A 14,697-nucleotide genomic window follows, 5' to 3' on the forward strand; every position below is an offset into this window, starting at 1 on the left:
TTTTTTTGTTTTTTTTAAAAAAGTTATTTTTAACATTTTCTTCAATTCATTATATATCATTTCCCAGTAGGATTGCACAAAGGTAAAACACTACTAAAGCCATCTAGGTTGATGGCAATTGCTCTCTCTCATGGGAGGGAGTTCCATAGCTTACCTATGTGCAGAGGCTGGAAGGCCACCTGCCATGCATGATCTCGTTGAGATTCCTGCATTGCAGGGGGCTGGACTAGATTCTCACAATAAGAATGAGGTTTTCCTTCCAGACTGTCATTGTTGTTTTTTTGGATGGGATTCAATCGCAAATAAGCAAATTTAGGGTGCACGATTATAGAGGATTGTTGGAGGTTTTGAACAATGATCTACTCCCCCCCCCCCAAGATACAGAAAGTGACAGGGAATTGCATTTGGAAGTGTGGGGTAACAATTCCTTGGATGCAACAGCATCTAACCTCCTCACAAACAAATCAGGATGAATGCTCAAGGAGCAGGTCACCTGGAAACACCCTCACATTAAGGGCTAGTATCAAGAAGAGAAATAGCATGGTGTTCCGATAGTGGCAGGAATCAGATTACTCAGGTGGTAATTCCTCTACTCATCCTTGGTCTTCCTTGTGGCAGTCACTCTTTGACCTCTGCTCACTAGACAGCTGGAACTTCCGCAGTTCCTGATGGAGGTAAGTCTTAGTCGATTAACTGTATGCACTTATGTTGATTAATCAATAAAAGTTACGTACGTAAATGCAAAAAGCAATAGTTTTGAAGCAAAAAGTATACTTTTCTGATTTAGCACATCTGTGTCGCAGCAGGTATAATCTCAGGAAAGGCACCACCTCATTTAAAGAGGCACTTCGCTGCCTGCAATTTTTATTAATACTTGTTATATTATATGGAAGGCCCATTTTCCAGGGCTTATACTGGTGTAAGATCCACTGGTCTTAGTTTAGCTGGCTGGGGCCTGTGAGTCACTGTGAACTGAATCTAACTTCTGCTATTGCTTACAACAGAACAAGGATGACCCCTACTCTACCTACAATGAGGACAACCTGGCTCAGTGTATTTTTGACCTCTTTATTGCTGGAACAGAGACAACTGCTACCACTCTGCAATGGGCGCTGCTCCTCATGATGACACATCCAGATATTCAAGGTGAGAGGGAACTGTGCAATGGCAGCAAGAGGCCATTTTGACCTCTTGATCTTGGACCTGAATTCCTTTCAGATTGGCCCCCATCCAGCCCATTACTACTTCCGGGCAAACACCTTCAAAGCCTCTCTTGATTCAGATGGAATGGAGATACAGAGCTGTGTGTCAGCAGCATACTGATGGCACCATGCTCCAGATCTGTGGAAGATCCCAGTAGATCTTGGTGCAAGAGGCTACCCTCCTGAAAATCATTATTCAGGTCCCCCCCACAGGAGGTCTAGGTGGAATACTTTCCTGTGGAACAAATGCCCCTTAATGATTGCTCAGCTTTGAGATTCTTCATCCGAAACAAAACTTAATTCTCGACTATTTTCCTCAGAGAAAGTCTACCAGGAGATGGAAGATGTTTTCGGTTCGTCTCACTCAATCCGCTTTCAAGATCGGAAGAAGCTGCCCTACACCAATGCTGTGATTCACGAGATCCAGCGTTCAAGATATATCTTTATAATTGGGGTTCCAAGGCAAACCGTGAAGGATGTGAACTTGCATGGTTTTCACATTCCAAAGGTACAGACGATTGTAACAGTTGCATTTCTATAGCCCAGGGGGAAGGCAGATTCCCTTGCAGTGCAAATTCTGAAGAAAGTAACTTTTCCAAAAAAGGAGGGGAGTTCATGCAGGGACATCTTGTGCTGTGTCCTCCAGATGTGGACCACAACTCACATTATCCGTGACCCCCATCATCGATCTATGTTGGCAGGGGCTGTTGGGAGTTGTAATCCGCAGCAGGAGCGATTGGTGAGCAGAGGTGCAGCTGCACACCTAGCCTCCCAGCAGCAGAGTTGCTCCTGCTTCCTGGGAGGAAGAGGGATGAGATGACAGGGGAGGCAGCATCTGCACAGGCACATTGGTGGGAGTGCCCCAGAAATGCACAGGATCACTTCTGCGGAGCTTCTTTACAATTTGCATCCTTCCATCAGCACTCAAGACATTTAAATTCATGAAAGTGCAAATCTGAAAATTCATAATTTATTAAAGAAAGAAAATGCAATTCTTCAGTTCCAGGAGAATGAAGCTTGTATGTAAAGATTAGTGGATATAATAATAATAATAATAATGGCACAGGTGGCGCGTTGGAAGATGGCCGACAATAACATCTCTCTGACCCATACGAGGTAATTAAGGGGCTGCTATGGGAAGTATGCAGTCTTCCTACCCCCACAGGAGATGGGGGGGGCGCTGCCTTGCCAGCGGTGTTCACAATGCACCCCCTGATCCGAGAGATGGGGGTGCCGAACACTTGGCACGAGCCCTTGGTGAAGTCAGATCTTCCTGACGCCGATTCCAATTAGCGCGTGCTGGTTAGCTTCAGCTCGGAATTATAATTGGAAACATATGATTGGATTGAAGCTGAAGCACATACATCAAGTAAAGCTCGACAGATAAGACTGCTGATTTATGGATCTGTGTGACCGGGAATGACGGGTGGACAAGTAAATCTTCTGATGAATCACCACTAGGAGACTATGTTTGGAATGAAGGGGGGGTGGAGGAAAAAACTTTTTTTTTCTTTGCACGATGTGATATTAATAACCCTTCACCGCAGATAGAAATAAGATCATTGCGTTTTTATTAATCACAAGCAGGAATTTAAGAACTGTGTGGGATGGATTATAACAGGAGAGAGGATTGGTGAACGGTGAGAATGAGGAAAATTTTTATGACGCAGTTAAAAAATGGCGTCTCGCCAAGACAGGCTTGCCGGGGAAAGAAGGACAGGGGGAGGAGAATCAGGATCATTCGAAAGAGAAGGAATGTTGGAACGCAAGTTTGACCTGACAGAGCCTCCTGACTCATTTGATTTATTTGGCAAGCCTGAGAAAAGTAAAGGACAGACCGAAGATTAATTTTTTCTATGGAAGCGTTGAACAGAGGCTGTCCCTGGGCGATATGATTTTGAAGAGTACAAAACCCACACAGAGGATGCCTGCTAATCTGCTTGTGAAAATTATCAGAGATCGCAAAGAAAGGAATATACGATAACAACAAGAAGAGAAAGAAAGTAATAAAGGACTATCTGGATTGAACTGGATAGAACTGTCTAATTAAAGCAGTAATATAAGTGATGTTTGGACTCGTTCGGAGTTTTGGACTCGTACGGAGCTTGATGTATGGGCACCCCCAACAAAATTTAAAATTTGGCTGTATAATTTGGAACTAATGTGATTTGGATAATGTGATGTGATTGGCCTGTTAATAATTATTTTTTTTAAAAAAAGATGATGTTTATACCCCGCCCATCTAGCTGGGTTTCCCCAACCACTCTGGGTGGCTCCCAACAGATTAAAAACAGAATAAAACATCTAACATTAAAAACTTCCCTAAACAGGGTTGCCTTCAGATGTCTTCTAAAAGTCAGATAGTTGTTTATTTGATTGACATCTGGTGGGAGGGCGTGCCACAGGACAGGTGTCACCACTGAGAATGCCCTCTGCCTGGTTCCCTGTAACCTCACTTCTTGCAGTGAGGGAACTGCTAGAAGGCCCTCAGAGGTGGACCTCACTGAGCGATGCGGGTGGAAAATGGGGGAACGGAAGGGCAAAAGTGCAATGTTCTGTTTAGATGCATCCTGAGACAAGTCTTCTTTCCCTGCAGGGGGCTGTGATTGCTCCAGATCTCCGCTCTGTTCTTCTTGATCCTAAGCAATGGGCAACACCTGAAAAGTTCAACCCAAACCATTTTTTGGACGAGGACGGGCAGTTTGTGGACAGAGAAGCATTTCTGCCATTTGGTGCAGGTATGTGCAAGAAGCCCCAGCTGTCGCATTCAGACAACACTTTACTCCATTTTCTTGATGTTTTCTTACCAGATGATTTTCACATTCTGTGTGATCTTCCACACAACATAAATGCCACTTCTGGAGATGTAGCGGAATCTAGTGGAAGTTTAGTGCTCGTTTCAATTTGTTTCCAGGAAGCAACCTGTTCTCAGCTCTGTTAGCACGGAAAATAGAGCTGCAAAATTTGGGGTGCTATTCCAACATACAGTTCCCTCCCACCATTTTCATTGGTGCATCATGGTAGAACAGAAGCGCACATGCGCACTAAGGACTAGCATTGGATACAACCCAATAAAAATAGTTATAATAAGTATTATTATTAGTAATAACTAGTATCATTCATAAAAACAATGGTAAGTATTAAATACTACAATTAGCACTACTAGCTAATGATAGAGATTTTAGCATACAGTTTAAACATGTAAACATGTAATTTTAGTACGTATAATTCTTTTTAAATTACTGGTTTGATTCTTTATATTGCCTTCATTATGAACCTTGTTTTCCGTGTTTGCTTTTACTGGTATTTTTAATGAACACTTTAGATTATCTTTTTTAAGCCGCTTAGAGGTCTTTAGTTTGAGGAAGCAATTAAAGCAACTTTTACTAGACTCAGGAATTAGGGGAGATCTGGCCTCCCGCAAACCCATAACAATACTTAAAAGGGAGATTTAAATAAACACATTACTGAAATAAAATAAGTAACCAGCCCTGATCTCATGCTGAGCCAGGTCTTGGCAGCCCCTGGAATAAAGCCCACTCTCTCAGTGACATCCCCACACCCCAAAGTTGAAAGGGAGGCATGGGGGACTCGGGAATCGTAGAAAGAGGAGTTGCTGCAGGATGCTTTCATAGACTGAATGAGGCCTTGGCCCAGACACCCAGATTCTTTTCTTTGAGTCAAAGCAAATCGGTGCCCTGGGTACACACTCTGGAGTATAGGTGGAATAGCAGATAATTGAGTTCCTGCTTTCCTCCTTCTTTATTTTCCTGCAGGTGCTCGGGTGTGTCCAGGGGAGCAAATGGCAAAGATTGAGCTCTTCATCTTTTTCACAAGCCTACTGAGAGCATTCAGGTTTCAGCTGCCAAAAGGCGTGAGAGAAGTCCATAAGAAGCCTATAATAGGGCTGACGGTCCGTCCTCGCCCCTTCAAAATCTGTGCTGTTCCCCGCTGCAGCCATATAAACAATTAGGGGGGGCTGATCAACTACTGCAATCTCCTCCTTTAATCACTTCCCGCCATCCTCACATTCTTTCTTGGCTTGCTCAGTTGTGATTCTCCAATCTGTGATGCCACTGTGATGCTGCTGCTTCTCTGGTGAGTGCTGGGTAGAGCGCTCCCTTTCCTGCCAACTCCATCTGGCCTAGGGGGAGGGGCCTGCACTCACCCCCAGTTTAGAGGCCTGAGCAGCTCCCTGCAGCAAGTGACAAAATGGTTTAAAATGTTTTAAGTGCTTTTAATTTGCTGCACCTTAAATGGTGGTTGTTGTTTTTTATAATATTTTATAATTTTATAATTTTATTTCTGCTTGGGGTTGGATAAGTATTTAGTCAGGGTGGGGAGTAGTTTAATTTTAGCACTATTGTTTCTTGCTTTGCTTCTATTTTTATTATTCTGTTAAGTTATTATACAGTTTGTATTTTGCTTTTTAAGGGGAAGGGTCAGGGCTGCCTGGGAGTAGGCCTCAGCCAACAGAATGGCTGGGGCAGGTTCCACAGGGGGGAATGTATTGGGACACCCGATCTCAGTGATCACGGGCCGGAGGAGGAGTTATGCTAAGACCAGACCATGTAATTACCGAGGAGGCAGGGTTAGTCTTTGTTTGAGGACTATCCCTGCCTCCAGGTCTGGTCCTGACAGGAAGGATACTGGAATCAGCAAGGGAAACCCACATGACCTGAAATTGTTGCTGTGCAATGCCAGGTCAATGATGAATTAAACCACTGCCATCCATGACCTGATTGTGGATGGAGGATTTGATCTGGCATGTGTGACAGAGACCTGGTTGGATGAAGCAGATGGGCCTGTCCCTGCCGCTGCTTGCTCACCAGGTATCTCTTAAGCACAGCAACCCAGGTCATGTGGGCGGGGAGGGGGGTTGCAGTGATTTTTAGGAAGTCATTAGTCTGCAGCAGGCGTCCTGTTAGGAAGACCCAGTTTTCTGAGTGCATGTTCTGGAAGTTGGGCAATAGGGGCAGTACAGGATTCCTACTGGTGTACCGACCTCCCTGCTGCACCAAGGATTCCCTGCCCGAGCTGCTTCAGGTCGTGGCGGATATGCTCCTGGAGACACCTAGCTTGGTTGTCCTGGTGGATTTTAACATCCATGCTGACACAACCTTACAAGGGGCCGCTTGGGACTTCGTGGAAAGCATGGCCTCCATGGGGCTGTCCCTGAATAAGTTTGGCCCAACTCATAGCCACAGACATTCCTTAGACCTGGTGTTTACCTCTACGGATGTTGGTGATCTGACGCTAACTAAAAGCGAAACAAAAGAAGTGCCATGCTCAGATCACTTCCTGGTGCAACTGGACTTCTCCACGACCCTTCCCCTCTGCAGGGAGGTGGGACCGATTCGGATGGATCCAATTGGTTTCCAGAGAGCGGTAGGGGATGTTTTATCCCGAGTTGATGGCCTCTCAGCTGATTCCCTGGTGGCCCGCTGGAATGCGGAGTTAACCAGGGCTATTGACTGACTGGCTCCGAAGCGTCCTCTCTGATTGCATGGAGCCCAGACAGCCCCGTGGTTTTCCCCGGAGCTGAGGGCGATGAAACAATCTTTGAGATGGCTAGAGCGCCGGTGGCGGAAAACTCACTCTGAATCAGACCGGACACGGGCTAGAGATCTATGTCGAGCCTACCAAGTGGCAATGGCGACGGCGGAGAGGGCCTTCTTTGCCGCCGCCATTGCATCTGCAGAAAACAGCAGCAGGAGACTTTTTCAGGTGATTCGCAATCTATCGGAACCACCTATACCACTGGGGCCTGGTAGGGACCCCAAGATATCCTGCACTGCTTTTGCAAAGTTTTTTGCAGATAAAGTCGCTCAGATTCAGAAGGAGGTAGACTCAATGTATAATTTGCTGTTGAAATGGAACACTCAGGATGAAACGGTAAAATCTGCTATGATTAAATGGGCACAAGATGTTGGTCATAATATTATGATGGCTGACTGGGAACAGTTATGGACCACAGGTATGAAGTTTACGGCATGTAATGCCTTAAGAGAGAATATTATGAAAATGATATACAGGTGGTACATGACACCAGTCAAGCTTGCAAAAATCTATCATTTGCCCGATAATAAATGTTGGAAATGTAAGGAAACTGAAGGTACATTCTTTCACCTTCGGTGGACGTGCCCAAGGATTAAGGCTTTCTGGGAGATGATCTATAATGAAATGAAAAAGGTATTTAAATATACCTTCCAGAAGAAACCAGAGGCCTTTCTCCTGGGCATGGTTGGCCAATTGGTGTTAAAGAAAGACAGAACTTTTTTTATGTATGCAACAACAGCAGCAAGAATACTCATCGCGAAGTATTGGAAGACACAAGAACTACCCACTCTGGAAGAATGGCAGATGAAGGTGATGGACTATATGGAATTAGCAGAAATGACCGGCAGAATCCGAGACCAGGGAGAAGAGCTGGTGGAAGAAGATTGGAAGAAATTTAAAGACTATTTACAGAAACAATGTAAAATTAATGAATGATGGAATGATGTTGGATTGAAGTTAAGGGGTTTATAGCAACAAGGTTTGAAGTATTAGGGAAAAATGGAATGTTAAACAGAGGGAAAGGTAAAGTTAAAATATTAAGATAAAAATTAAGATAAAGATAAAGAGGGAAAGGATTTGCTGAACAAACAACTGCATTGGAATACAAAGGAGGGAGGTGTGGGGAAGTCCAAGAAACAAGCTAAGGCAAGATATGTTTTGAAAGATGGAATTGTTTTTAATTGTTGTTATTTTTTTCTGGTATTGTTTTTTCTTTTTTCTTTTTCTGTTTGTATTACATGGTGAAAATCCTAATAAAATATTATATATATAAAAAAAGAAGGAGGTAGACTCCACCGTGGGAGCAGGGCCGGGGCGGGAGAGTGCTAGAGTCCTGTCTAGTCATGTTACATGGGATCAATGGGTGTTGCAGATGACACCCAGCTCTACCTCTCCTTTAAATCAGAACCAGTGAAGGTGGTGAAGGTCCTGGGTAAGTGCCTGGAGGCGATTGGAGAATGCATGGGGGCTAACAGATTGAGGTTGAATCCTGACAAGACAGAAGTACTGTTTTTGGGAGACAGGGGGCGGGCTGGTGTGGGGGACTCCATGGTCCTGATTGGGGTAACTGTGCCCCTGAAGGACCAGGTGCGCAGCCTGGGAGTCATTCTGGACTCACAGCTGTCCATGGAGGTGCAGGTTAATTCTGTGTCCAGGGCAGCTGTCTACCAGCTCCACCTGGTACGCAGGCTGAGACCCTACCTGCCCACGGACTGTCTCACCAAAGTGGTGCATGCTCTAGTTATCTTCCGCTTGGACTACTGCAATGCTCTCTATGTGGGGCTACCTTTGAAGGTGACCCGGAAACTGCAATTAATCCAGAATGTGGCAGCTAGACTGGTGACTGGGAGTGGCTGCCGGGACCACATAACACCGGTTCTGAGAGATCTGCATTGGCTCCCAGTACATTTCCGAGCACAATTCAAAGTGTTGGTGCTGACCTTTAAAGCCCTAAACGGCCTCGGTCCTGTATACCTGAAGGAGCGTCTCCACCCCCATCGTTCAGCCTGGACACTGAGATCCAGCGCCGAGGGCCTTCTGGCGGTTCCCTCATTGCGAGAAGTAAGGTTACAGGGAACCAGAGGGCCTTCTTGGTAGTGGCGCCCACATTGTGGAACACCTTCCCTTCAGATGTGAAGGAAATAAGTAGCTATCCTATCTTTAAAAGACATCTGAAGGCAGCCCTGTTCAGGGAAGTGTTTAATATTTAATGCTGTATTGTTTTTAATACTTGATTGGGAGCCACTCAGAGTGGCTGGGGAAACTCAGCCAGATGGGCGGGGTTTTAATAATAATAAAGTATTATTATTATTATTATTATTATTATTATTATTATTATTATTATTATTATTGAGTTACCACCAGCCTGGCAAATATTCATTGTTCCTTGTTCATTGCTTGTGCACAAATATCCGGGACCGATTTCTTGCAGTTCTCCTGTGTGTTTCAGAGACGGCAAGGGGTTAGCTGAATAAACTATTTGGTCAGATCTATGTTCCGAGCTGTGAGTGTATTATTTGATAAAGGATGAGCTGTTACCTGCCACCCCAGTCTCTGTGAGTGCTACAAGATTCTAAGGGTTGCAGGCACACTATAAACAGGAAATGAACACATAGCCACTGTGGTTTTAAAGTCGTTCATTTCCTGTTGATGGAAAAGCTGTTGATGTTACGGATGACCTGACCTGCTCCTATGGATCAGATAAGAAACTAAAAAACTGATCAAGCTGGCCGTAATGAGGTCACCGCAGGTGTCCTGTACTAGCCTACACATAAAATCTTCTTCATAATTTTCTATTTCCTTCTGGAAATAGTCCTTTTGAAAATAGCAGGAGTAGCAAGAAGGAGCAAATAATTTACTCGATGAATATTGAAGAAGGCAAGCTGCCACCTGGTGTAAACAAAGTACAAAACTGGGTTTACTAACCACAAAAATGGGTTGTTCCACTGCCCTCAGAAGCTTGGGGTGGTGGCAGCCCAGGAAAGACATTATTTGTAGCGGCCCCTAAGTTGTAGAACTCCCTCCCACCTCTTTACCCTGGTTTTTGATACGTGAGATGCGTATATTTATAGAACCCACCTTATTTTTATGATGTAAAGTTGTTTTTCTGGGGAAACCCAGCCAGATGGGTGGGGTATAAATCATCATCATCATCATCATCATCATCATCATTATCATCATTGTGTAATATTGCATTTTAACCTTAATATTGAGTTTTAATTGTTGTAACCCAACTTTGGAACGCAGGATGAAGGGCAGGTAAAAGATTGTAATAAATAACAGTGACAACTTGAATGCTGCAATTCAGAACTTTCCTCAGCACAGAACTCTTATCTAGTTGTATGCTATAGCACTTGGACTTACATGCATCAACCTCTGCTGTCCCCCCCATTTACTGAAGAACCTTATTACAGTGGTACCTTGGTTCCTGAACTTAATCTGTTCCGATAGTTCGTTTGATTCCCGAAACCAAGGCGTGGCTTCCGATTGGCTGCAGGAGATTCCTGCAGTCAAGCGGAAGCCACATCGGACGTTCGGCTTCTGAAAAACATTCGCGAACCAGAACACTTACTTCTGGGTTTGTGGCGTTCAGGAGTCGAAATATACAAGTACCAAGGCGTTCGAGAACCAAGGTACGACTGTAAAACTGTCCCACAGGGGATTTGTTCAGGTGGAATAAATTATCTCCAGTTTAATTGATGGATCTATGAGAGAATGGGTTGCTATCAACTTCTGCCTGCTGACAAGTTTGAACAGAGTGTGTGTCTCCTTTTGTTTCTTCAGGGTGAAACATTACATTGCATTTTGTTTTTCAATCACATAATGACAAGTATGATGGAGGGCTGTCAGTGATTGCTTACCACTCACATGGATGGAAGCTGGGCTTCTGCCTCAGTGGTGTCCACGTCAAGGCCAGCAAAGAGGGGGAGTGCTGCATCTTACACACACACACACACACACACACACACACAGAGAGAGAGAGAGAGAGAGAGAGAGAGAGAGAGAGAGAGAGAGCGCCCATGCCCAACTATCAACATGAGTAGAAATAGGCAAATCTGTCCATTTTGGATTATGCTTAGGATGGTGCTGTTAGTTACTATATGCTCTTTCACCACCTGTAAACGGTTTTAAAGGGAATTCTACAGGCTAGATTGCTTCTGCCATCTAGGGTTGAAACTCGGTTACTTAACTGAGCCCCAGTGCTAAACACAATTCCTAACAGGGTGAAGGTTTAATCCCATGTAAACTCATTTGGACACCAGATGCATTAAGGATGTGCTTCTAATTTGTAATTGCCATCCTCACCACCCCAGTGGCGTAGCGTGGGGGGTGCAGGGGGGCCCGGCCGCACCAGGGCACGCTCACACTCACAGCTCTCTGCCCCTACTAAAATCCATGGGTTAGGGGGTGCAAATTACTTGCCTTGCCCCGGGTGCTGACAACCCACGCTACGCCACTGCACCACCCTCATACGTGTGCCACCATTGCATAAGGTTATGTGTGCAGGAGTGATTTTATCCCACAGTAACTGCATGTTTTTACACAAGTCTACCTATAATCATAGTATTGTAGAGTAGGTTTACTTCCTGATAAGTCTAGATACAGGTAGGTAGCTGTGTTGGACTGCCGTAGTCGAAACAAAATAAAAAACTTCCTTCCAGTAGCACCTGAGAGACCAACTAAGTTTGTTATTGGTATGAGCTTTCGTGTGCATGCACACTTCTTCAGATACACCAGGAGTGTGCATGCGCACGAAAGCTCATACCAATAAAAAAGTTAGCTGGTCTCTAAGGTGCTACTAGAAGGAATTTTTAATTTTGTTCCTGATACGTTTGTAGGATTGCAGCCTAATTGGGTGTGTCTTAAACAGGACACAGAACAACAAAACAAACCACCCATCCCTTTTTCAGCCAGCTCCCCCCACCCCATTACAGTGGTCAGGCTGTCCTGGACCAGCTGGTAAAAAGCACTCCTAGCCACTGAAGGAGCATATCCACCCACATTGTTCAGCCTGGACACTGAGGTCCAGCTCCAAGGGCCTTCTGGTGGTTCCTCGCTGTTGGAAGTAAAGCTACAGGAAACAGGCAGAGGGTCTTCTCGGTAGTGGTGTCCGCCCTGTGAAATGCCCTGCCTTCAGATGTCAAGGAGATGATTTGCTTCAGGATGAGAACAGAAATCGTGCAGCAGCGGCGCAGTGGCAGCAGGAGGACCCATTAGCTAAAGTGGTACCTCGGGTTAAGAACTTAATTCGTTCTGGAGGTCTGTTCTTAACCTGAAGCACCACTTTAGCTAATGGGTCCTCCTGCTGCCACTGCACCACTGCTGCACGATTTCTGTTCTCATCCTGAAGCAAAGTTCTTAACCCGAGGTAAGATTTCTGGGTTAGCGGAATCTGTAACCTGAAGCGTATGTAACCTGAGATACCACTGTGTAACCTTTAGAAGACATCTGAAGGCAGTCCTGTATGGGCCGTTTTTTAATCTGTAATGTTTTATTGTGCTTTTATATATGTTGGAAGCTGCCCAGAGTGGATGGGGCAACCCAGTCATATGGGCAGGGTATAACAACAACAGCAACAACAACAACAACAATAGATGTAACCTGTGCATTTAGCAATGAAGATGGATCGAGGAGCACCTGTAGACTATGAACCTGCTATTTCAAGGGTAGTACAACACCATGCAAAGAAGGCAATGGAGCAATTACAGTGGTGCCTCGCAAGACAAAATTAATTCGCTCTGCGAGTTTTTTCGTAGAGCGAGTTTTTTCGTCTTGCGAAGCACCACGGCGCGGAGGGGTGGGGAGAAGCAGGGCAGCTGCCGCAGCCAGTCCTTGGACTCACCCGTGCCTTGTGGACACCGCGCGACGCGGCTGCTGGAGGGCGGCGGGGCTCAGGAGCGCGACTCCGGCTGCAACGCTGGCTGCTGGTGGCAACAGCTCCTGAGGGGAGCGCGCGAGGGTGGTGGGCAGCAGCGCGAGGCAGCCGAAAGGTCGGAAGGTCGGCCGGAAGGTGGGAGGGAGCCGGAGGAGCCGTCAGCAGAAAGGTGGGAGGGAGCCGGAGGGCAGGGAAGCGAACGTGCGACCGTCGCCATGACAGGAGAGGCAGGGCTGTTTCGTCTAGCGAAGCAAGCCCTTAGAAAAATCCGTCTTGCGAAGCACCTCAGAAAACGAAAAACCCTTTTGTCTAGCGGGTTTATCATCTTCCGAGGCATTCGTCTTGCGGGGTACCACTGTATCTGGACCACCTACTTTCAGGAAGCACCTACTCACAGAGCCTCAGTCTTGCCAGGTTTCAGAGTCAGGGCTTATCCACACTTACCTTTCCTCTGTTCCTTCCAGGCACAGCCAGTACTCTGTAGCTTTCCCTATCAAAATCCACTCTTTAAAGCTCAACCAGAGTGAACGGCAATCTGCAGAGAACCTAAATTGACATTTGCTCTGACCGAGTGTGCTAAAGAGAGGTCCCTGGCTGGTGAATTTAGATAATAATAATAATAATAAAATTTTATTTATACCCTGCCCTTCCCGGTTTAAAAACTGGGCTCAGGGCGGCTAACAGCAAATATAAAACATTGATTAAAATGTGACTTAAAAACAGCATAAAATACAACATAAATGCAGCATCAGTGTCAATAAAATTCAAAAATTCAGGGGTCATTCTGGGGAGGGAAAAAAACCCCAGTCAGTAAATATCAAATGATACCAGGGCTAACTGGTCAAGTTGGTCCTACTAGGGCCAGCAAGGAGACCAGGGAAGAGTTTAAATGTCGGGTCACCTAAAGGCAACTTGGTCAGGCCCTGATAATCTTCCTTCACTCCATTTCAGTCTCTGTATCACCGCCCCATAGTTCCAAATAATTGCATCTGTACATTTAAGGTGTATGAGGTGTGTGTGTGTGGGGGGGGGGGTTATTACCTTTGGTGGGGAACACACATGCTCTCACCTGTAGCTCCTAGAAGCTCCTAGAAGCTGTCAGCAGCAACACCTCTGGAAACGGCTTTGACTGGATGGCACAACCAGGTGAGGGAGCTGATGAGCTGCTTAACCCTGTAAGCTCAGGTTCTCCTCACAAGTGAGGGAGCTGATGAGTCTCAAATTCTCAGTGAGTTAGGGACTTCCCCAGCATGCGAAGGCAAACTCTGGCAGATTGAGCGTATGAGACCAAGAGTGGGTCCAATGGTCCTGAAGGCAGTTTCTGCAGATGCTGTAGAGGGAAGTGAGAGGCAGTTGGGGCTTGTCAACCAGGGAAGGTAGCCCACCTGGGAGAAAGAACTCTGACGCTAAACCTCCACTGCCTTGCGGGATATCTTCAGAAGAAAAGGCTAAGGAATCTTCTTCTTTGGCGATCACTCGTCGCTGAGTAAGATTGTCTTCCATACACACGGTTTTAACAATGAGTCCGTAAGTGACTGTGTAGGCCAATTCTGGATCCACATGTCCTTCCACAGTGGGGACATTGGTTTCCGGGCAGGAGCTGATCACGGTGCGGATTTGCCAAGGGTGCCTTCCTCTAAGGCTAAGGAATAAAACCTACACAAATCCAGAGTGGAGTCCCTAAGATGGTTGGATGGCACCTTGAACTCCTATCTCTGGCAACTCCTGCAGCCAAGCTGGTGCCAAATGTATGGTTCTGCTTTCCTTTGGACCACACCAGTGAGGCTGTCATCTGGGCAGCCCAGGACCTCCATACACAATGCCCAGGCTTGCGCCCCGGAGAGGTAACCTCAGAGTTTGCCTATGGTGAACTTTGATTTCAAATTTCTCTCAATTATTTGAGGGACACATATCAGGATCAACCATGCTGACCGCTGTATAGTAATCCATGCCTGGAGGACCACACTTCTAGGCTACTTGAATAAAGTGTCAGAAGGCATCTCTAAAGATATGGCCTTCATAAGTGGCAGGAAAACCAGCAGGTGGCAGGTGGCAGCTTCT

At 45.8% G+C, this 14,697-nt stretch overlaps 1 protein-coding gene across 2 annotated transcripts in view; it reads left to right on the plus strand.

Annotated features, from left to right (window-relative positions):
• Window positions 1–14,697, plus strand: part of LOC310678360 (cytochrome P450 2J2-like) — a 51,040-nt gene that overhangs the window by 7,659 nt on the left and 28,684 nt on the right. Inside the window, exons 6-9 of one of the 2 annotated variants that reach the window (XM_083442253.1) lie at window positions 1,005–1,146; window positions 1,523–1,710; window positions 3,799–3,940; window positions 4,979–6,011. In XM_083442253.1, the coding sequence (XP_083298379.1) occupies window positions 1,005–1,146; window positions 1,523–1,710; window positions 3,799–3,940; window positions 4,979–5,175 (669 nt within the window). In that variant the 3' untranslated portion in view covers window positions 5,176–6,011. Of the gene's footprint in view, window positions 1–1,004; window positions 1,147–1,522; window positions 1,711–3,798; window positions 3,941–4,978; window positions 6,012–14,697 lie in introns of those variants that run through there. The other variant, XM_083442254.1, reaches the window with a different exon arrangement.

The sequence above is a fragment of the Podarcis tiliguerta genome (assembly GCF_965153285.1).
Source record: "Podarcis tiliguerta genome assembly, chromosome: 5".
Taxonomy (NCBI): Eukaryota; Metazoa; Chordata; class Lepidosauria; order Squamata; family Lacertidae; genus Podarcis; species Podarcis tiliguerta.